General features: G+C 40.2%; 1 protein-coding gene across 1 annotated transcript in view; it reads right to left on the bottom strand.

Annotated features, from left to right (window-relative positions):
- LOC102210561 (serine/arginine repetitive matrix protein 2) overlaps positions 1-24,670 on the bottom strand; it is a 34,273-nt gene that overhangs the window by 5,618 nt on the left and 3,985 nt on the right. Inside the window, exon 2 of the mRNA XM_005720297.1 lies at positions 21,239-21,313. Within this exon, the coding sequence (XP_005720354.1) occupies positions 21,239-21,313 (75 nt within the window). The remainder of the gene's footprint in view (positions 1-21,238; positions 21,314-24,670) is intronic.

Raw genomic sequence — 24,670 nt, 5'->3', positions numbered from 1 at the left:
CTTGATTAGTTATCATCACAGATGCTCATCACCTCCACGTATTTGGATTTTGAGTCAAATTTGCCAGAACGAAAACAGACATAAACAAATACAACATAACAGCATTGTTTCTATTGTTTTCAAATTCTCTAGAGATATTACAGTGGAGTATTTTGACCATGATCATCGTGATGTGAAAATCTGATATCGCAATCTCTGCACATGCAGACAGACAAACACATAAACACCTGCCAAAATACTGCAAACCATTTCTCACCACAGCAGGTGTCTCCGTGACCACATGACCCCCTCGCCCCCTTCCCCCAACCACCACAGAGAGAGAGAGAGAGAGAGGGAGAGAAGCAGGTTTGTAAGCTGAAAACAATACACAACTACATGAACACAGCTGGTGATAGCACCAGGACTCTACAGTCACGCTATCCACAACGAAAGGCCGCACTATCTTTTGAACAACAGAAAATTTGAGTCAAATGCTATGAACAGCTTGCTATAATGATAACAATTTGTGGATTGTTTTTAAATGCTATTGTTTCTGTGAAGGCCCTTGCATTTTGAGTTTAGAAAGCTATTATAGAAAAAAACAAAGTAAATAAAGTTTATTAATCTGAAGTCTTATTTTTGAAATAGCTTTTTTTTTGTAGGGGGCGTTCAAGAGACATTAGGTTTACAGTGGTCCCTCGCTATAATCACGTTAGGCAGCCTCGCTGTTTCGCGGCTTTTTTTTTTGGTGCAATTTTGCATGCTTTTTTTTTTTTTTTAAACAGCGCATTGTGTTCTGCATTGTGATTGGCTGTAAACCATTGTCAATCACCTCGTGCCGTGTCTCCTGTACACTACAGAATGCATTCAGCTTGTCAAATTTATCTAAGTCTTCGATTGATGGCCGTGTGACTCTGAAGTGCTGTACTGTATGTTTGTAAGTTTTCTCCAACAATACCCATTTATATGGGTATACCCAACACCCATTTCCCCGACAAATGTCGATGAGACATTTTGCACGGCTGCCTTTGGTTTTATTCTATAATACTGGACTTATTTCTCTATGAAGGTTTGAACTTTTAGAGTTTAAACCATAGAGAAAAGTGTGAAAATGTCCAAGCCTGTTGGAGAAAAGTTTATAAAGTGTGTAGTGAGGGGTTTTACAGCCATAAAACATCTATAATAATTGTAAAAAAAATAAAGTTGGCCACTTAGCGGATTTCACTTATCGCGGGTTATTTTTAGAACCTAACTCCCACAATGAACGAGGGACCACTGTACTTACATTTTTATTCATCTTGATGGGGTTTTAATTGTACTGAAATACCTTTGTTGTAAGTATTAATGAAATTATGCACCATGATGCGCATTTGTCATTTTGATTTTACACATTAATTAACCCTTGTGTGGTGTTCATATTTTTGTTACTCAGCCAGTGTTCATGGGTCTGGTGGACCCGCTAGAGTTTTGGCTTTCCAAATTAACACTATCAAACAATTTTATGTTAAATTACTCAACAGATGTTTACTTCATCCCAATTACAAGCCATATGAACAGCAAACATGGTTATTTTTTTCCCTTTACCTTTGTTAGATCACATTTATGAATCAATGTGCTTCTCGTTTTTTTTTTTGTTTTTTTTTATAAAATGTTATAAAAAAATAAATCAGTTATAATCAAGTGGAGTGAGTGGAAAGACACAACACATTTACACGTGAAGCAATATGTTTCACAACTAAATGGCATCAGCTGCTCATCAATGGTGACATTAGGCCCAGGTTTGTAAAACAGGGGGAGGTGGTGCACACACTGTCCTGATGGCAGCTAGCTTGTCTCTCTGCCGTCGAGCTGGTCTGTCGTCTCGGTTATCAAAACGGATAATCCTGGAAATTTTGTGGAAGTTTTCCAGAGACATTGATGCATGGAAAGGTTCTTGCCGGTTTCTGCATCCCACAGGATTCTGTGGATTCCCCTTTGGACCTCAAAACTCCTGCAAGGATAAGAACCCCAAAGTAGGCCTTTGGGGTTCTTAGATGGATTTGGTCCATCTCCTTCCACCTCTCTCCAAAAACACACCGTCCTTCTAGATTACTGCAATCCAGAATAATTTTCTGGATGGAATCTGGGATGAAAAGCTCAAATGAAGACTTGATGTCCTGCACATGAGTAACTGTCAGCCGTGTTGGCCCTGGCTTATCACAGTAACAGCTCTGCAGGGTGGCTCATTTCGTGGGCAAGAAGACCATTCAATTTCACCAGTTATTGACATCTATATTTCTTCACTTGCTGTCTGGTGGGCTTGTTCTGGTCCTGGAGCTGGCTGCTGATGGGGTACTCGTCTTCGTTTTGTTACTAAATGGTGCTCAACCTCATCCTCTTCTTCAAAGTCACTGTCAGACTCTGAATTTTCAGAAACGTGAAATATTCTGAAACCTCTTTGTCAACATCATCATCCGAAGCCCCTCTCTCTTCCAAAATCAATTGGATGGCCCTCGCAGCAGATAATCTTTTGCCATCTTGATCAGTTGTGATAAAGAACCACACTGGCAAAGTCTTATTTATAGTATTATGCCCCTAATTTGCAGGTGGGACAGGGTATGAGAAAATAAAATTTGGATCCCTCAAGAAAGAGGGTAAAATGTGTGGGAATGTAAGAGCAGACGTGTTGATAGTTGAATTTTCAACAATGTGGAAACTTTGTGCGAGAGCAGGAGGGGAAGAAAACACTATCAGCAGCACCAGAAAGGAGGAAGACAGAGTGTGGGATAACAGGACCTACACTTTCAACACTTTTATTAGGCCTGGGTCCAGTGGACCCGAACACCTTGTATGTAATGTAAATGCGTGGGGGGAGGTACAGTATGAGGTCATTGAAAATTAGTTAGGATTTATGTTCTTCACAGAAAATAAGCCAAAGCCAATGAATTTCAGGTTGAAAAAATAATTAATTGTTTAATTTTTCTTTTGAGAAAAACTGAAAACGGGTCTCACAGACCCGAACACCATACAAGGGTTAAGCAACAGCCAAAAGACAGACATGAGGCAGGATTCACATGGACATATTCCCAGCAAACATGGGTGAAACCCCAACATCATGTCTTTCGTCAAAACTGGACACAAAACAATAAAAAAATGGAACTATAGATGGACAAGTGTTGGGAAAATACAAGTTGTGTCAGACTGTCTCTCATAAAGTGAGAAAAATAGATCAGATTATTGCAAAATAAAGGAAGTAATGCATTAGTACTTTTTAACAACAAATCTGGTTGCTGACTGCTTGTGAAGGCGACGTCTTGGCTAGCTAGGTGTGTGTTTGTTCCTATAGAACAAGCTGATTATTCACCGCAATGATCAACTTCTTTGACATTTTGATGCTGAACTACAAAGGCAACCACATCGCTCTCTTAGGATATTTGTATAACATTGATTTGGTGGTGCTTCAGCTGAATTACTGATCTTCTCTTGACATGTTCACAATAAAGCCTTACTTAAGGCACATGCCGCGGCTAACTCCTCTCCCATCCCAGAATTTCTGCAACTTCCATTCACCTCCCACCGCCGGCCACCCTTCAAACTGCTCAGCCATCGCTGGATCTGCCCTGTTGGACTTCAATTTTATCCGACCTCTCCGGTGTGCTCGCTGCTTCTGACCTGGATTGGGACCTCTGGGACTCGCGCTCAACGCAGGCACCTAAGCACGCTGAGGACAAGGAGACTAAGAGCGGGATGGCATTGTTAAACACAAGATCATTGGTGAATAAAACCTCCTTCCTCCCTTTGCTTGCTTTCTTACAGATACTGTAAGTAATCTAGGTGTTTGCCTGGATAGTTCACTTTAGCTGCATAAACAGGTTTCCTCAGTGGTTAAATCTGGCTTCTTCCAATTGCGCCAAATTTCAAAGGTCAAACACTTAATACCGTACAACGATCTCGAAAAACTGATACACGCCTTTGTGACCTCCAGATTAGATTATTGTAACTCGCTCTACCCTGGACTCCAGCTCGCTCACCTCCACCGATTACAGCTCGTTCAGAATGCTGCGGCTCGTCTCCTAACCGGAACTAGAAAGTTTGCCTCTATTACTCCAGTGCTCTCTGACTTACATTGGCTGCCTATTAAATTTCGCATTGATTTTAAAGTTCTGCTGCTTACTTTCAAATGCCTAAATAACCTTGCCCCTGACTATCTCACCGGCCTCCTCAGTCTCTATACTCCCAGCCGTTCTTTACGATCATCTGGTCAGTTACTTCTGGCCCAGCCCAGGCACCGTCGTGCCTTTGCCTCTATAGCACCAAACCTCTGGAATAGTCTTCCTGCTACCATTCGTGCCTCTGACTCTATTCAATCCTTTAAAGCACGCTTGAAAACGTACCTATTCAACCTGGCTTTTCCGACTCGCTAATTCTCACCGCTCATTAATTGCTTTATCGCTACTCATTTCTCTGGATAATCATGATTTCTCCCTATCTCTACACTACTTATGCTTTTGTTTGTTCTCTGCTTCCTCTATTTTACCTTGTTTTAATTACTTACTGTTCAGTGCAATCATTTACCGTTATTCCTAACTGTGAAGCACTTTGGTGTACCCCCTGGTTTTAAACATGATATATAAATAAAATTGTATTGTATTGTAGTGGTTATTAGTACTATCATTAGTATTATTGACCAGTTAGCCTACATTAATAGACTAATTGCACTGTATTGTTCAAAACTGGCTGTGAGAAAAGCAGTACTATAGTTCCAAAAAGCTATCCTTACATTTATGCTTTATTTGTCTATAACTGGTACACACAATAATTTGAACCACGTATCTGCATTCACACCTTTCTCACAAGTGCAGCTAATTGAGTATGATGACATTAATATAAATTGAACATAGTACATATACAGACACTGGTTTGCTTTAGAGAGTGTGGCATTTCAATCCATAGCTCCTCTGAAGTCAGTCTCTGCATCTCAAGACATGTAATAGGGAAAATTTAAGAAATGTCTAGCATTTGAAAACAACATCTTCAAATAAGTATCTTGGGATGGAGGACTTTGAAACTAAATAAGAGCTTCAAATAATTAAGTAATGATCATGAGAAATTGTTTTACATCTAAAGATAATGAGACAATTAAGATGAGAGCTCAAGCATGACAAGCATGACTGCCAGGTTACAACCAAGTTTTGTTGTTGTCGTCAGATTCACTTTATTGACAGCTGGATGAAACATGTTTCCTCTGGAGGCCTGAACTGGGGTTGATCCCAGTGTAATCACAAAGCTATCCGAGGAGTTTTTGTATTGGACAGAAACACAGTGACACCAGTAAGTTACAGACCTTAATTTATCAAACTCAAAGAGGTCTGGAAGAAATCTAATTAAAAATCTGAAGATACAGCAGGCTTCACTAACAAGATAGCCGACTCGGGCAAGAACCAGCTGAGACGGATGCCTACAGCAGACTGAGACTGGCTCACTGAAAGGAGACTGTGTGACTGAGCAAGAAATGAAAGACACTGGATACATGAATAATACCTCAGGGACACATCATCACAGATTTATGCTGTCCATGATAGGGTTTGACTCTATAATTATGCTAATCATAGGATGCTAAATGTCTAAACGCACGCCATCAGCACTGAGATCACTTTACAGCAAAAAACGTCTTTGCAAACGACAGAGCAATATGATGTATTGAAGCTATTTGTATTTGGATATGAATGTGACTTTTTTCAAGGTCGGCACATTTGGCTGCATCACTAAGTGCTGAAGTTCTTGGCAGCAATTCAGAATAAACAAAGGCAAACCTGTTGTGGATGTTTTAACCTTGTGCAACTTTAACATATTTCACTATCCTCTCTATAGCTTTTCTTTCACAACTCAAATAATGAATACCCAATATTTACATTTTTATAGCAATTACCCACACAGATTTGACTAATGTGACCTTATTAGAGACCGCTGGCACTTTCAAAAGTGCTTTGTTTTTCAAAAATCAACACACAGCTAATCCCAGTGAGAAAAAAGGACCCATCTCACCTTGTTTGTATTTCGCTTCATGTGCATGAATAAGTAACATAAACTGTTTTTTATTAAAAAGACGAGATAAAGTGTTGGGTTTTTTAAAAAAATCCAATGCATCTGCATGGTGTTTTAAATAAAGAGCAAGTCAGGTTAAGATTGATTGGTCAGGAAGCATAAGCTAGGGATGAAGAAATGAAAGCAGCTGCTGCCCAGGAGCTTACAGAGTTAGCCTCTATCAGCTTAAGACTTGACCCGCTACTGTAGTCTAAGTCTTAGTGCTTTGTTTACTCTGTAGAGCTCATTGTACCATGGGATGATGGTGTACAAAGTGTATAAATGAGACAAAGCTTTACATACACTAAACCATCAGCCAAGAGTGAGGCTGGCTGTCCTTTGCATTCATGGTCTGCTCTGTGGGAAAAGAGCTGCTTGCTGTGAATTCACATTCATTACTGAATTACTTTGGGAGGTCACTGTGCATGCATGCTGCTATCACCTAACTGCCTCTGTCATGAGCTGTTTTGAGCAACTCGATTATTAAATGTAGCATAACAGAGGAGGTGAACTGTAAACCAACACAGCCACCTTACAGGCAAAATGAAATGACACCAGAATTTGCTCTTTATAGAAAATGAAATTAAGTTACGCTAACTGATCCATCGTGCCTATAGATGTTATAACGTAGCCATCGCTATGTTACCCAATGGTTTGTGAAGGCCTGTTTTGAAAGTTTGAGATGAGTGTTTTCAACAACAACACTGGTGTTTTGAAACCAATTAATTATTGGCTAACAAAATTGAATTAATGTTTTATTCACTATGATGTGAAACTGATTGACCAAACTCATCAGGAAGGTCTTTACAGAGGTCAGGGCAGAAGATGTTTCCCCAGAGACAGCTGTCGTGCTCTGATAACTTTTACACATCCAACTGACAACTCTGATATATTCTTCAGAAACTCTTTGTTTACTCACTGAAAAACGAGTATTTGTAGCTGTGAATGCTCCCTACCATTTTCTAAAGACAAGAACAATGTCTGGTTCTGCTAAATCCACTACATATGTTGACCAGCTATAGTTGCCAAGCAAATTACATTTAAAATTACACTTTCCTATAGCTTCTATGGGCTAAGTCACTCATTTTTGGTCACACCGAGTTAGAATTAGGTTTATTTTATAAATCTTGGTCATGCCATGCTTCGTTGTATGTATCCGCACATTCATTGACTAATTACTTGTCTGTGACAATCAAACCCACCCCCATTTGTCTCATCTCAGTTCGTGAGATTACAAAGCTGCACTTTAGAAACCAATGAGTGATGTCACAGCAGCTATATCCATCTTTTATACTTTCTATTCTTCCATTGAAGTTGTGCTAGCAGCCCATTCAATTTATTTTAGTTCTGAGCAGGTATAATTATACTAAGCAATTTTCCTGAAAAGTCATGTTTACAAATGACCGTGATAACAACAGAGAGACAAAAATAATAAACGCATAAGACAGAAAATAAAAGTAATAAGTCATGTAAGATGAGGGTAATTGTGGAGGGTTAGTTAAGTAATCTTATTGTTATAAGAGCAAGCAAGTCAAGCACTGCTTGCCCACTGAACTCTAAAAACACACAAAGTGAAAACAATCTCTTTCCTTTCATTTCACCCAGTGTCTTGTCCCAGTTTGCATCTGTCCTTTAAATTACTGGCATCTTATGGCTGCAGTTGGCTGTTGTCTTTAGAAGTTAGCTTGACTTTGAGTTATTGGAATCTATAGTTTCTGTCATTTTCATGGGCATAACTCTGTCCCATTAACACAGACTTGTGTTTTGTGAGCTGAGAGACAAACGGCATTGCCTGTCATGCATATTGTGAATAAACCTCTGTTCTCTGTTCGTTTAATACACACAGACAGTTGACCAGCATATTAAACAAGCTACTTCTGGCTCTGCTTCTTTCACTGCTCTGAGATTAGTTATGATCTGTGTGTTATTATACACATGTGAAGATATGTGTGGAATGATAGTTAGCAAAAGTGAAGTAACCAAGCAAATTACTCTGTGATTGAGCATCTTAACAAGCAAGATTTGTCACGCTGATCACCTTGACCACAATGTGTGACGTAGCTGACTGTTATTAGTAGACTGTTATCATTAGATTCAAATGATGGAGAAAGGACACAGAGTTTGATAAAAAGTTGAACAGGTGCAGGGTTCATACATGTATGAGATATCACTCTATTCATCGAAAGTACCAAGTTTAACTGGCTGCTTTGCTACTGTGTCAACATACCAGTTACACTGCCACATTAAGTTTTCATTTATATTTTTAACCACGTGTAGATATTGACAGTCAGCAATGTCACATACACTATATGGACAAAAGCATTGGACCACATCTCTTAATCTTTGAACTCAGGTGTTTTCAGTCCCACTACCAAAATTAAGCACCTAACCATGCAGCTTCTTATGGCTAGGTGCTTGAGCAGTGTAAAAGTCACCATATGCCACTGAATATAAGGAAAGAAAGAATGAGTACAGCACTTTTCAAGTGTATTATACCTTAGAAGCTGGGAGAAACAAAAAAGCCATGAATTCCATCACAGACATCAGAATAAATGGATACTGGGAGTGGGGGGGCTTTAATGGTAAATCTTTCACATGTCTGCACTTTGCCTATACAGCACCATTTCTGGACAACTGAGCAGGAAAGTTGGATGGTGGATGTCATTTCAATTCAGCCGAGCTGTAATTCTGAGTATAAGCACAGCTTCAGTGTGTAATAGTGGTTAAACACAAAGCAGTGTAGATTTGTGTTGATATGAGCTGAGTGCTGGTTTTGAGAAAATTGGACCAAAATTTACTGCTCAGCCTCTCTGAGCTGTTGTGGGCCAAATTTAGTGCAGCATATGTGATGAGGCGTGCTTACCCAGTCTGTCCTAACACTCAAGCCAGGATTTTTCTTCAGCACCCGCCTACAATCAATACTTATCCAGAACTCAGCAAGGTTGCACATAAAAGAACTGCAAAGTTCTCTCGTTGCTCCAAAGGTTTGTCCATAATTTACTTAGACATTACCACAACACAGCAACTGTACAGTAAGTCAGCTGAGGGGTAATTCAAAGGCATAACGTGATAGCTGGTTGCACACAGTGCCAGTTTGTCTTCAGCACCGCTGAGGTATTGAGTGATAGCTGCTGGAGCGGAAGGCTCTGATGGATGAATGGTGATTGAGGAGATCTGAAAGATAGAGGTGTGATGGCATGGTGGCAGCTTGCCACTTGTAAAAAAAAACAACCAACTAGCAGTTAAGATCAATCCATCTTTATATCTGTCATAGCCATTCATAAACATATACTATTTTAGTAGCTTGCTCTGCATAAAGGGGTGTGGTTTTGTTGCATCAACATTTCAAGGTAATGAAAGATTGCGGCTAAGATGAGCTGGAAGATTTGTGCACAGCTGCAGCTAATATGGATTATTAGCAATGATTACTTCCCTTTTAGACAAAGAGGATTTTTATTTCGGAAAAAACAGAAATCTCAGCCATGTTTGACGTGCATAATCCATTTGTTTTATGTCTTTTAAAAGATAAAAAAGTATCAACTATTAGATTTGATGAGTATTGTAAAGCATTCCTGTTGTAAATACACTGAATTAGTCCATTCATGATGAAGTCTGTGAAAAAGGTAGGATCCTTTTTTTTTCAGAAACAGACTAAACCCAACCAAAAACTCAGGGTGTGTGTTTTATGACCAATACGGTTATTTTAAGGTTGGATGCAATTCTGATAGATTGTGTCATTTAAGGTCAGGGTTATGATATACTGAAACAGGAAAATGAAGGGTTCATTGTTCATCAACATTGCAGCAGTGTGTTTCACAAATTAAACAACAATAGAAAGTGTGAAACCACTTAATACCACACTACTGCTGGGATGCTATTCTGCTACATGGCTGCAGACAGTGCTGTAAATATTAAAGGTGGAGCACAAGTTAATGAAAGCTAATATCCCGATATAAGACATCTATCGTCCCGATAACGATATAAATCACAAAAAGTTAACATTTTCTTTAAATTCTGTGAGTCTCGGGCAGCTCGACTTGCATGAAGTGTTTCCAGCTGGGCGCCGTGTACCTGGAGTCCAGTGTTTTAACTGATGCATGAAACGATACATTTTTAGACATAAGTTGTAACGGCCACCGTTTTCTTTGTGAGTATTTATTACACAGCGTGCTGCGGGGAAAAGCCTGTTCTAACGTTTGAGTCTAAGGTTTATATTTAGGACCTGACGGCTCTTTTTTGCTTCTCATCCGTAAATACTCTGCATACTCTTTCACGTGATTCAGTTTATTTTGAAAAATCTCAACAGGATCTTGAGCTTTATTGTGAAAGGTTTATGTGGAAAATAAACAAGCGGACACGGGATGGTTTTACCGTCCTTGTTGCTAATGACAACGCATAAAAACAGGCGCTTGTCCATCCGTAGTGTGGTTATATTAAACATAAGAGAAAGAGAGAACTTTAAGAAATTAATATAGCCACTACAGTGACCAATATTGCCGCAAACGGTTTATTTTGCGACACCACGAAACAAACGATACCAGCATATCTGTCCTTAACCAAGATTGGCTGTTGATATATGTATGTATAAACACCTTTACACATACATCTAAGCTGCTGTTATGATTTATACTGACCCATGACCAGAGATGGGCAGTAACGCGTTAGTAATCCGATTACTTTTTTCAAGTAACGAGTAAAGTAAGGGATTACTATTGCAAAAAAGGTAATTTGATTACTGTTACCTTCCCATAAGCACCTGCGTTACTGCATGACTAAAACCGGGATTTTTTTGCAAGAGTATCTCATGACAATGACATAAGCAAGTGCAACGTTTGTGGCAACAGCTGTGTGCAGATCAACAATGGATAATATATCGAGTGCGGGAGAGCATATGATCGTGCAGCGTTTAAAGCGTGGAAGTACTTTGGCTTTGATTCCGTAAAAAGTGACAAATCATAGCGTCTGCTGCTCACTGCGTGGGAAGAAAACTTCTTTTTACAGCGAAAACCCCCCCCTAAACTTCCAAGCAAGCACCAACAGTACGCTGCCACTGGAATGTGAAATTCACAGAGAAACTCCCAGATCCTTCCACTGACCGCTGCGACACACCTGCACCAGGGCAAACCTCCGCCTGCCTGCTATACAGGTGAAAATAGAGAAACAGGACTGCTGAGTCTTTGATTTTATTTATTTTCTGCTGTGTTTTACTTGCATCTATTTGGAAGAGTGAGTGTAAACACAAATAACTATTTTATTTTATGTGCTGGAATGTGCAGAAAATAGGTTTAAATGTTAAACAAATTTCTTCCAGTCAGAGAATGGTGCATATAATTTAATGTTTGCTTGATGCTTAACGTTAAAAGATTAAAACTAATAAAACTAGTTTCAAAAAGTGACTTTTTCATTTGATTACATTTTATATGATGGATTATGCAGAAAAAATAGAATTGGCTAAAAGATCTATTGCTTTATTAGTAACTTAGTAACTAAGTAAGTAATTACTTTTGAAAATAAGTAATCAGTAAAGTAACAGGATTACTTTTTGGGGGAAGTAATCTGTAAGTAGTTACTGATTACTTTTTTCAAGTAACTTGACCAACACTGCCCATGACTCACACTAACAAAAGTAAAGGTAACTACTGCGAGTAAAGGAAGAAGTGAGATGATTTAGGTATTGAGCCACAAAGGGCTCATGGAGACGGTTGGGGCAGATGGCTGGGTAAGCCAACACTGGATTTTATCATGGAACATAATGTTTTGTTTCCTGCTCCAAATACAAGATTTTTTTATACTGTTACTGTTATATATCTTTAGCATGTTTAACTTTGCAACCATGATGCTCAAGGTCATTTATTTATAAGAAAACCTTCACTTCTTTCTAAATCCAGTCTTCACTAGATAGTGAAGATTTGTGAAAAGCAACCTTAATGGGCATTCAGGTTGGAAGGCTTCAACCCCAACAACGTGTTTAATAGACACGCTGGTCCACTGTGTCCCTTTCAGGCTTTTCCTCTGCAAAATGTGAAGTTGCAGAAGTTGCTTTAAGTTGCAGTAAGCTGCATTAATAGCAGAAGGACATTTTTTTATTTCAAGTCAATCGATTCTGACGATGAAGGACCCTGGAATATACTTAATAATATTTTTGCTCACTACCAACTTTGTGGCTTTAAATATATTATCTCCCTCTGCTGGTAATGCAGGGAGATTACCAGCAAGAGATTTACCCTGCTCGTATTGCACCAATTGCATGCACTAATGCAACTTCTGCATGCGTATCCATTTCATGTTTTAGAGAGGCAAAGTGTGAAATGGACCAGCGTGTCTATTACATGTTTTGCCGTGATACTGGGCTGAAGGATTGTTGCACTAACAGAATTGGCTGGTAGAATATGCCAGTTGATTTTACATGAAGTAAGGCTGATCAAAATGGTGAAGCTGTAGTGTTACTTTAATAAAAAATGGCTCTATAGCATTGTTTTTCATCTTGTCTTCCAGAGTTTAGTTTAGGAGACGTATAAACATATTTGTCTGTAATGAGAATGGAGATCACGATCTACTGATGTTTAATTTCTATCATGCCCCAGAGTTTATCTTGGAAGTGAAACACCAACCAAAGGGATATTCATACAAATTGCCAACTCAAAAACAACACTATAATGGGCCTATAAAACATTATACACTGACTTATTATCCTCAATCAAGCAGACAGTTACCACTTATATCACCCAAAATAAAGTGGTCCCCACGAATACTATTAGAGCAATGGAAAAAAGAATTCCAGAGTTGGCGTTTAGCATTTAATATCGCATCTATTGATCATCTCTGATAATGACAGAGGCACAGTGCCAAAGCAGGGAGAAGATTGAGAGTGGGTGCTAGTGGATGAGCTTTAGGGATCTAATTTAGCTGTGGGTGAGATTCTAGCCTGATTATTATTTATATGACACATCATCCACATTAGGCAGAGCTTCCCTGTTCCACATGCCACTCTTGATCTTCCTCTCTCCTCCCTGTTTCAAAGACATGGCACAATGGTGATGGGCACCATCTGGCACTCACTGTTGGCACAAGTTCGGTATGTGATTAGCAGCATGAACAAGGGTTTTCGCTCTCCTGTTTTTCTTGGTGTGTCTCTCACCCTTCTGTTTCACACCCAGGTTTATATTTGTCATTTCCACACACAAACAAACTCACGAGTGGATGGATACACATTTGTAAGGACATAAAACAATTTTATGGTTTCATATCTCCTCTGAATGGTCTGGGACAAACATGTTTTCAATGTATGCACTATGAACACGTCACATACCACGGTGCCTTTTCTGACCTAGCTGTAGTGCTGTCAGCAGTTCAAGATAAAAATTTTTTTTAAAAAGTGTGTAGAGCCAATAATGCTCTTCATGTCTATTTTCTTGTTTTCTCACTGTGAAAATCTCGTGCTCCAGCTGGCTGAACATTTCGACTGTGTAGATTCATATGAATGAGATTGATGCCTACAGTGTGTTTTCTCCCTCTCCCCCGCGAGATGCCTGTTGATCCATGGCTCAGCCCTGAAGTAAAGATGGATTACTGCAGAAGAACTGCCTGCCTTGCCCTTTACACATTTCACACACACCACTTCTCCATTATCAGGCTCATCCACGGGGGGAAGACGTGCACATGTGCACACACATGCCCCAACATCAACACAGGTCTTAAAGCTCTGATGGGGTTGTTAGCAAAAGGTCACTGTCAAGACTCTGACAAATCTTTCTTTAGAGAGACAAAAACGTGTCATATCCAGTTACATTCGCAATATACCAGGTATCAGCTTTTTGTTGTCTTTCTATCACTTTCCATTTACATGTCTCTCTCTGTTTCTCTCTCTAGTTTTTTCCCTCCATTTGCTTAGGTTGTACAGTAAAGAATTCATGCTTGTATGTTTGGATCAATTTCCCATGGAGTGCTCACAATCTGGATGTAGAAGACATCCATGAAAGCAAATCCAATCTCAGTTATGGGCAGTTTAGATCGGGATACACCTGGATACTGGATGTTGACAGCTTTAGCCTCAGGATTCAGTTAAAATTGTTTTGACTGGTAACTAAATTTTTTTGAATATATCATGTCTAAGAGCTATTCTGTTTATTTTTGCTCTTGCAACAAAATGTTTGAATGCGGCGAACCTCCTCTTCTCCATCTTACATATTAGTCAAGCTGGTTAGTGAGAGAAAATGTGTCCGATTGATCCTCCTACTTTACTTGCTATTGTTTCCATACAACACAGATATGGTAACAGACTGATGAAAGTAGAGTCAGCTACAGTTTGTCTAGCATAAAAGTCTCACATCAGTTTCTCAAGTTAACCACAATGTTCATGTGTAAATAATCAGAATAAAAAGCTGCTGGCCTTCTGGCTCGCCCAACTCCAGCCTTTTTTTTAAAAGGACATGGACATTTCCATAAAACTGGCAAATACTACAGATTCCAGAGGAATTGTATTAAAGCAGAGTTAAGCCTGCTTCCAGAGACAATAGCCAACTGTGGCCACAAGATGGCAGTAATTTAAAAGATGGTGAAAAACACGCAATGACAGAAACAGAAACTTTATTTAGTGTGATGGAAGTGAAACATATAGGATCAAAGGATGTCACTGACTCACATATGATGGGATATAAAATATATTCGAGGGTGAGCTGTGCAAGTGGAACTAGTGCCCAGGGGTGACAAGCAAATTGCTAGATAAGTGGATGGACCTTAATTACATCTGCCTGCTGTTTGGTGATGAATAGGCAGGTGTTCATTGGGTCGTAGGGCTTTTTTTCTGAAAAAAAAAGGGGGTGCGCTGCAGTTGTTGACAATGCTTTGACATCACACCAGAATGTTAAAAAATTGTGGACCATAAAATAAAATAAACAGTAAAAAAGAAAAAAGAAGCAGAAACCTGCCACTAGACTTTACAGTTTTTTACATTTAGGACCATAGGCATGTTAGCATCAGCAGAGGAAGCTCAGTCTCAGTGGAGGGTTATTTACACCGTCTTTGAGGTCACAAATCACAGCACTAGTACTACATTGCTCCCGAAACTGTCACTGCTGCCGCACAGATGATGTCACGGGACTGGAGGAACCCCTCAAAATAAGGACCATTCACTTAAATGATTGCAGACTTGGCCCTGCAATGTAGAAGCAAATCAGATTAATGGTGGAACAGATGGCGTTTGCTTGATTTGTGAGACTGACGCTGTATGTGACAGTCAAGTCTGGACGACGTCTGCTCACTCTCTTTTACACAAACACAGTCAGGTCCCTCTGTCACTAAATTATACTTTGTATGGTTTATGTTTCATAAAAGTAGGTTTTGTGTTTCATCTTCCTCCCCGCTTTGCTCCATTGCTTCTTCAACTACAGATGCACTCTTTTCCTCCTCCTCCTCCTCTTTCTTCCTCTCTGTATTTTTCCCCCCTGAGAATTCATTTTCTATTCTATTCAGTCAGGTCTTCTCACTCCCTGTTATGATAATGGAAGAGAATCGTCAATGTTTAATGAAAGCCTTGAGGCTACATACAGGTTCAGACATATCCTTGTGTACGTGAACATAAGAAGTTCATCTATAATTAGTTCACACATCACTGTGTTTCAAGGGGAGCTCTGTTAAATATCTGCACATCGGGGTGCAGACTTTTTTGGGACGAGTGTCTACTGATTTGCATACTGCATGTATAGTGCAATTGTTGATTTGCCTCAGTAAACTGTGCATAGAAACATGTTGGGGTCATGGTTCATTTATCTATTGAAGGGAATCCACTGCTGTAAGTAGCAATTGTTCCCACTAAACACCTCTCTGATGTTCCTCTCATCCTTCTTTCCTGCTGCTGCTATACCCAATCCAGAGTTGCCAGTTTGCACCACTTCACCTCATCCCCATTTAGGTGTGAAATGTATTTATATTCAAGGCGGGGAAAACGGAGAAGTGGGGGCAGAGCAGAGGAAGTGACACAAGCAATCTGTGGGAAAAGGCGCCTCTTTCTGATGCCTGTAAAATAGCATATTCGTCTGGATAAAAGCAGGACAGTGAGAAGCTGTCTTGTAGCTATGGGCCACAGTTAGGAACATGTGGAGAATATTTGAATTGGACTGCTATGCCCTTCTGGGCCAGATGAGAAGGTGATTCAAAGGTGATGGAAAGAAACGTGAGACCGAGCTGTGAAGTGGCACTCTGGCGATAGGGAAGGAGACAGAAGCATATTACAGAGGCCAAGAGTAGTATGAATGAGGGCTCTACGCAACACAGCCCACAACTCTTAACACTCACTTGAGTTCCTGAAAAGACACTATGAATTTTCTTACTAGGTTCTTCACTTTAGTGTGCTTCTCTTTATTCACTTGTTCAGCCTTTCACAGCTTGACAGAATCATAAAAAAGCCACATGCTGTTTTAAAAACAAACAAACAAAAAAAAACAATCAATTTGTTCTCTCAATCAATTAATTCTGTCTGAAACTCAGCTTGCATTGTGCTGCATGTTTAATCATGCAAGGCATGCAGAGCTGCTCCATCACAGAAATCCACTGGACAAGCGTCTCTGGCAATCATCCTCCACCCATATCGAGCCAACAAAGAGATGACTCCAAGTCTCCCCCGGCACTATTATTACTTTTTAAAATCTTTTAAAGCCGTTGTGATGAATTCTTGATGTGGATTAATATTTCACTGCACACAAGAGTTAGACATTTGCGCAGGGGAAAAAGTAAGAGAAGAAGGGATGGGACACTTGCCAAATTTTTTTTTAAAAAAAGGAGAAATTGAGATGCATCGAGAGTCATCCGCAATTCATCTCCCACGCCCAGTCTCCAGACTCTCTTATTCTCAGCCGACTCTCTCTGGGGTCTATCACAATCGAGGGACAGCGTGCGAATATCTGTCGTGCAATGTTGTGCCAGTGGAGCTGTGCGTCAGGAAGCGCTGATTCACGGTCGGTGTGTGGTGGGATTGGGGAGCGAAGAACTCTTACTGTAGGCACTGTCACAAAATGTTCATCTCAAATCATCCCGATGGATCAGTCTACGGCCCGATTCTTACGAGACAAGCAAAAGAAATCCTCTGTCATCACCGTGCCTGGGCATGCGTATGCATATCACTGATGTGAACAGGCACTCATTGACAATTGTTTAAAGAGTCTGACTAGGCTGTAAATGAGAGCAATGGAGAGAAAACAATATGAGCGTGGAACAAGGCCACACACAAGATTGGCAACAAACACGAGTGATATCTCCGTGGATAAAAGTCAGCGAAAAGGAAAACAAGAAAGGCAGAAATGCTTCCTCAGCACTCCTTTTTTCCCTCAATTATCTGCTGTTCACTGAAGGCGACGAAGGTTTTGTTTTAAAGAAAGGAAAAAAAGAGCAAACTTTAGTAGACTCATAGTTCAGATGAAAACATATCGTCCACGGAGTCATTAATCCGTCTCAGAGTCGCGGCCCATCAAGCTCCTCCAGCGAAACGCGTGATCGAGCAATAGACAGAGCAGTTGCAGAGATAAAGCAGCAGAGTACAGATCTGATTAGGCTGCTGTCTCCGTACACTCCACGGGGATTAAGCACAACAGCTCCTTGTTAGACCTCCCTACTTCATTTCATACAGCACATTCGCCATTAGCAAAAAGAATAACAGGGAGAGAAGGGGGTGGGGATCACAAACGCATTCACTAATTAACACTCCTGCATGGCCACACAATCGAATTCACATTTTAATATGCAGTTAATGTGCCAGTGGTGCTGGATAAATAGCATCAGATACATCATGCATTATTCGTCCTGTAAAATGAGACCTTAAAAAAAGGCAGAACAAATGAAGTGTTTGTTTATGAACCGTGTTTGGGTACAAAATGCTCAGAATGTTTCTCTCTGTAGCCACTAGAATCTACATTTGCATGCTTAAAGTGTCATTAGCATTTTGATATAAGCTCTGCCGATGTCCTGAGAAACTAGAGAACAAAGCCCTGTGCGCAAACACACAAAGGCATGCTTAAATACACATGTATCATAACAACTTTGTGCTTAACATATTCATGATGTTGTTAGGTGTTTATGTTTTTTAAAGAGATGCTTATCATATCCAGCTTGGTGCCTGCATTAAAGTGAGGGTTAGATTTTGTCCTTTTTTTCCTCCAAGTTTTACAATCCCACTCTTACACATATCATTACGTAACATAACTTTTTCCTAGACAATAAGTTGGATGCTTTTTTCTTTTCTTTGTTATTTCTGATTGATTACGCCTCAAACTGCACTTTGGTAACCAGTAATTAAATTTAAAAATGTCATTGTCCTGGTCACAAAAGCAAAGTCTGAAAAGAATAATATGGATTTTCTCGACCTTTGAGGCAATCAGGAGAAAAAACACTTACTACACAGGATCAAAAGCGTAGTGTAATTGCTGTGTTTGAAAACTGCAGACTCTCTACTAGAATGTATCGTTGCATTAACTCTTTCCACCTGCAAGCTGTAAGCCAAACACTGATGATTATTGTTAATTGGATTTCAGGATCACTCAGGACAAATACTGAACTGAACTGTGTCTTTCAACTCAATTTTGCTCAGCAACACCAGGTATAAGATTTAACTCAAAATCTTTCCTTAAAATTGCAATGGAAGAAAAATCAGATTAAATGTAGATGAAATCTAACACAAAAACATACTATGGTTTCAGCTTGTGTCCATACCAGAAACAGCTGTGTGGCACAGCCAAAAAAAGCACTTTGAGTGCAGTGAATCAAAAATGCAGAAAAGTCCTCTTTTCTGCCGCTGCCCTGCCAGTGCTGGCACCAGCTCTGCCTCTGTGCCTTTTAATAATCTGGTCGCATTTTAGCAGGTTTGAAACCTGAACATTACACTGCATTATGCAGTGGAGGCTGGGGGTCATTACTGGAGGAAGAAAATCATCAGGAGAAAAATCTGCATTTGTGTAGTTTCCTGCCTTAGACCCTCACAGAGCCACTGAGGTCAGTAGTTTGAACTTTGGACCCAAACGACCAAACCATCCATCCATCGCAAACAACCTCTGCTGGCTCCTTTTCGATGTGGCAAGCATGCAGCCACTTTTATCAAAGGCTAAGCACCAGCACCACATGCCTGAGGAACATGTACGAGCTGCCGGCCAACTAACCAAAACAATGGTTTGATTGTAGCGGTATTGACCTGCGAGCTTATCGCGACGCTTTTTATACAAGTACCTATCTGATCCGTGAAAATAAATACTCTTTATTTCGCTTTGAAATGAATCTCGGTCACATCACTCGGCTAAAATTTGTTGCGGCTGAATTGTCAATGACAAATAGTCTTGCACAAAAATTCTGAAATGGAATTCATTTTTCTGAATAAACTCCCATCTCAGCTTTTCAACTAGATTGACAGAGTGCGGCGTGCTGAGCTGGGCTTTTCTTCGAAGACTAAGATTCCAAGAAGCTTCTTAATTGATGAAATCTGCCTTGTCAGATTTCAGGGCTTTTCCATCACTCACTTTTTCAGGCTACGCTTTATCTTCACCTTCTTCTGTACTGCTGCCAACTTCTCTTTTTCTAAACTCGGCTCTACTTGAGTCGCAGAGAAAAGAGAATCCCCCCCCCCCCCTTTCAAAGCAGGAAAATCCTCTTGTCACACATGGAAAGAAACATGTCGACTCGGCGGCAGATTGACTGATAAGTCCTCATCTGACCATAAAACCGAGGCTTGCGATGTCATCGGCAGGTCGCAGTATTAAGTCAAATATTTCAGAACTGAAAAAAAAACTGCGAAGAACATCCCAGAGTGATAACTTTTGAATCTCTCTTCTTTTTTTACTTTAACATTAGGAAGTGTCGCTGCTTCAGACATTCCTGAGGAGTAATGTGGCAATATTTCAAGATGAACCCCTATTTAGCTTCCAACTCAATCACTTTTCTTATAGGCCTCTTCTCCCTCTTTTCATCTTTCATTTTAAATCTCTCTTTTCTCTTAGATCTCTCTGTTTTTTCTTTTCTTTTTTGCTTTCTTGTCCTCAACTGTCGCCCCCACTGTCTTTTCCATGTGTTTTGACAGAGGGGCTCTCCACACACAGTATAAATACATTACTGAACACAATCAGATTAGGATAATAGTTTGATTGAATCATTTATGTGGTTTACAGTAACTAAGCTTCAGTTATAATGCCATTTGCTTGATAATGGAGTTAAGGTCGAGGATACGTCGCAGCTACAGGAAACACCTTATTAATGAAATAATAAGCAAAATAATAAATAACAAACGAGCGAGTGGGCACGGAATCGAATCACTGGAAGTAATCAGTCTGAGGTGAATGCATGTCACTTTTCGCCGCTCCAGACCACAATTAAAAAGACTGATGATGAATTTTGTCTCCTTAATTGAGTTATTCGTTCGCAGATTTATGAAATAATTTCTTAGCCCCCATCCGAGGTGTTTAAATGAAAGTTTTAATAATCAGAGTACTGCTTTAATCCTGCCATAATCAAATTACATCCACGCATGCAAGCACTCTTGTCACCCCTCCTATTCTATCATGGGTTTCATTTCTCCTCTTGTCTCCTCTCTGAAGGACCCCCTCCCCTCCCCCACAGTTTTTGACATGTACAAGCAGGAGACACGGATTTCAATTTTGTCACAATCCCCACTTTTCTGTTCTTTTTTCACCCTCTCACAAAGTGTGAAATCCTGTTTGTTAATTGACTGGTTTTAATTCAAATCTCAGAGCAGAATGATTCTGGAGTCACTCTATGTGTGTGTGAGTGCCTGTGTGTGTCTAAAAGAGAGATGACGAGAGTTGAAAAATGAGAGGAGCAAAAAGGGGAGAGGGAGGGGGGAAAAAGTGGTTTGAACACAGGTGCATGACTTAAGTCTGTGTTTCTTGTTTAGCCTATTAATTTAGAGGAGGAGCAGGAGAATGATTGCGATTAATGCAGCTCTTATAAATGCGTTCAGTGATCAAAACTGGCAGCGGTGTTTATGCAACGAGTGGCCATACTCAGAGTGCTTCATATCCGTCCGTGCTGTCACACAGAGCAGAATGGCAATCCTACCAAGCCATAAAACTGAACTTCTGATGTGACTCAAAGTGACAGCGTGATGCACATAACTGTGCACCGACACAAGCTCTGTGCTCTCGGTGCTCACGTGTGATGCAAGCAATAAACAGTCAGATTTCCAAATGCGTATACATCCACGTACCTGTAGATGATGCACGCGCAGTCCCTGCAGGTCCCACAGTTCTCGATGTCCTGTCCGGTTCTGTAGGAATGTCTTCTGTTGAGAAGCGCAGAGATGACATATCAGGGGAACAAAATAAAAGAGGAATGGTTTTGTGTTTGTGTGAGCCCACAAAGACATATAGAGGTTATCATTTTTCCCTCGCTGAGTCGAATTTTTGGCACACGAAGTCCTGAATATAAACCAATCTCCTCCCTGAAATCACCCCTGATCATTTTTTAATGAACGATACCCCTTCCAACGGGCTCGGTCGGTTACGTAAACCATGAGTCACTATATCACTCCAGGCATAAAATAATGCTTATGAGGTAGAAGTCAAGTCTGCGTGCACAAGGCCGGGGACTGAATTTAAATACTGGAACATGCAAGATGTGTCACTTTATGAGACAGTAGGCTGTTCAGTCACATGTTCAGATGTCTTCAAAGGGCTGGCATTAGTGTTAACACTGTGATTTGGATTACGCTGCTCAGACATCAGTCAAGTCTTTCCATGGATTCACAGACACGCATCCCTTCCTGTGTATCCATGATTTTTCTTTCGCGTCTCCCCCGCAAACATGTACTATTTTGGAATGATAAGGCAGAAGAAATTACTAAGCTGCTTACAATGTAGGAAGCAGATTAATTAAAGACTTGATGAGAATGGCTTTACACTAAAGAGGCATGGAGCATCTGAAACCACTTGATGACAATCTCTCCCGCCTGCTGCATACATGCATGAGGAACAAGGCTTCGCGAAATAGGTGCGCCCAAACTCCCATAAGCCTCCCCGTGGTCTGACATGAGATCAGTTCCTCAGCATATTGAGAGCTGACACTTGCCTGACTGACATGAGACGTCGTAAAAATAACTACAGATGCTCCCCTGCTTTCTGCTGTGCTCAATCTGGTGTTGCGTTTTCCTCTTTCTGTCGCTCAACCTGCCGTTTTAGCTTTTGCCTTTTTCACTCTGACCAAATTTATATTGTGTTCTGTCCACAGAGCTTTGTATTGACACTGTGTGCAGTAGGGGGATTGGCTATAAATAGAGGAGCTTCATCACAGCAAGGCTTAGGCGCAACAACCATCTATCTGTAATATTCAGAGCACACGATGCTGGAAAGTTATTACTGCTGGGCTGTGGATATTCCCTTTTTGGTGAAGAATAATCTGTCTACAACAACCCACTTGTCTGCTCCGTTCCATGAGAGAAGAGACAGTCTATTAGTGCAAAGCGCTGTTATGTCTGGCTTTGATATCTATCCATCTATCCATCTTTCTAAATTTAATAAAGGCTGAGCGATTGACTGTTAAAAATTAACAGATGGCTTCTCACACTGTGCTTGGAACTGTGCTGCAAGGCTCTGGTAGCCTTGGGTTTACAGTTCCATTAGCCCAAGGGTTGCAGTCATTTCATATTTACAGCTTCAGTTGTGGGATAGCTCCTCTTTTAGCCCAGGGCTTTCACACTACTTTTAAAACCAAACAAGCCCTTTTGAGGCTCTTGATTTAACCCCAGGCAGCAGCACCTTTCACACTACTGGTAACACTACCTTTGGAAACCACCTTGGGCACGTGGTGCCAAAGAACAATGGTGTGATCCGGGGCCATCTTCACTAGTGTGTGAAATTTCTAGAATTAAATTCCAGACTGTGTGATTTTTTTAAAAAGGCCAACAGCCTTTTTTAATAGCAAGCTCAGGAAATGAGCTCTACTTGCGGAACAGTCCAGCAAACTATTAAAATGTGCTGACCCTGCTGTCATGTAAGATCTGCGCATGTATGTGTATTGCATATTTTTAGAGTTTGGGCTCAACAAGCTTCGGTTGTTCCCAGTTGCTTTGGCTCAATTCTTCAATAACAGTCCAAACTGTCACACACAATATCTGAAAACCTTCAGCTTTAAATGTATGCACATCAAAGAGAGTATTTCTCTTTGTTATCGTCTGTTATTTAGCATTTGCTAATATCTTTTAGGACATTTAAGCAAATAGCTAACAACCTTGGCATGTCTTTGTAATTAAAAGCAGACTTTTTTGTGTTTGGTGGTGGTCAGAAGGCCCGGTGGCGCCAGTGTTCGGCAGCCTCGCCTCTGTCAGTGCGCTCCAGGGTGGCTGTGGCTACAATGTGGCTTGCCATCACCAGTGTGTGAATGTGTGTGTGAATAGATGGATGACTGAATGTGTAAAGCGCTTTGGGGTCCTTAGGGACTAGTAAAGCACTATACAAATACAGGCCATTTACCATTTTTTTAAAAATAGTTTTGCACTTTATTATGTATGTCATTAAATGCAGAATAGTCCACCAGAAAACCAAAATCTGGTGATCCAGGTGTATGTACATATTTTATAGAGCTTGAGAGCAACAGAGTTACAACAGTTTGTTAACACTGAAGAGCCAACTCATTTCATAGGGCAAGCAGCCTGCCATGAATGTAAGAAGATCCAGGAGAGTGCAGAGGACGGATGCGGCATTCAATGGTTCTTTCTCTTTTACACTGAAAGCGAACACATTAGGTGTGAGGTGGCTGAGAATCTGTGGCCAACAGAGTAACAGGATGTCCAGTGATTCCAGCACTGTTTATTGATGTAGAATACTAGAAAACCGTGTCTTGTTTCCACGCTATGTGCTTAAAGCGATGACAATCTATGTGGTGGTGGTGGTGGTGGGGGGGGTGTCTTTGCAATTAGGTTTACATTTTACGGTCTGTTTACTGCAATTTACTATGTTGTATGATAATTGCAGGAAATTTTTATTCATCACATTACATGCTAATGTATGTGTACTTTTGCTCTACAAAGTATGCAATAAACACTGCATGATAAATCATCTGAATTCACTTTGATACACAACAGCACTCAGTTATCATCAGGAAAATAAGCCGAGTGCAATATAGTCAATAGAAACACTGTCAATAGAATCACGTAGAACAAAACTTTTTAGGGAAATTAGAAGATGAGGAAATCACTTGTAGAGTTATTTCGACCAAATACCGAAACATTCTGATGACTCTGGTTTACACAGTGTCAAATGAGCTTGTCATTTTTTGGCAGGAGTAACTTATTCATTGAGACAAAAGCCTATTCTGAAAGGTTCGGGTCACGTTACAGTCTTTTGCAGGTTAACTATGGTGTTTTTTCTATGTTTGAGAGAAACTGTAAAATGTCAATTATCAGTTGTTATTGTGGCAAAAAAATACAGCCAGTAGATCATCAACAAATAGGCTTAGTAGTACATTATTGCTTTATAAATCAGATGAACCCAGGTGCATATGAGACTTGTGCTTTCTCTTTGTTTTCTATTACTGTTGATATGAAGTTTATTGTTGACTGGTTGTTTGGTTATGTTATAGTAATCCCCAAAGTCACCAAAGTCTCAAGTGAAGCACTTAAAAATCATAGTTTTAATTTAAACAG

Source organism: Pundamilia nyererei, unplaced genomic scaffold (assembly GCF_000239375.1).
Source record: "Pundamilia nyererei isolate P.nyererei 1_Seehausen unplaced genomic scaffold, PunNye1.0 scaffold00002, whole genome shotgun sequence".
Taxonomy (NCBI): domain Eukaryota; kingdom Metazoa; phylum Chordata; class Actinopteri; order Cichliformes; family Cichlidae; genus Pundamilia; species Pundamilia nyererei.
Note: the sequence above shows the minus strand (reverse complement) of the source record. Positions and strands in the feature narration are given on the sequence as shown.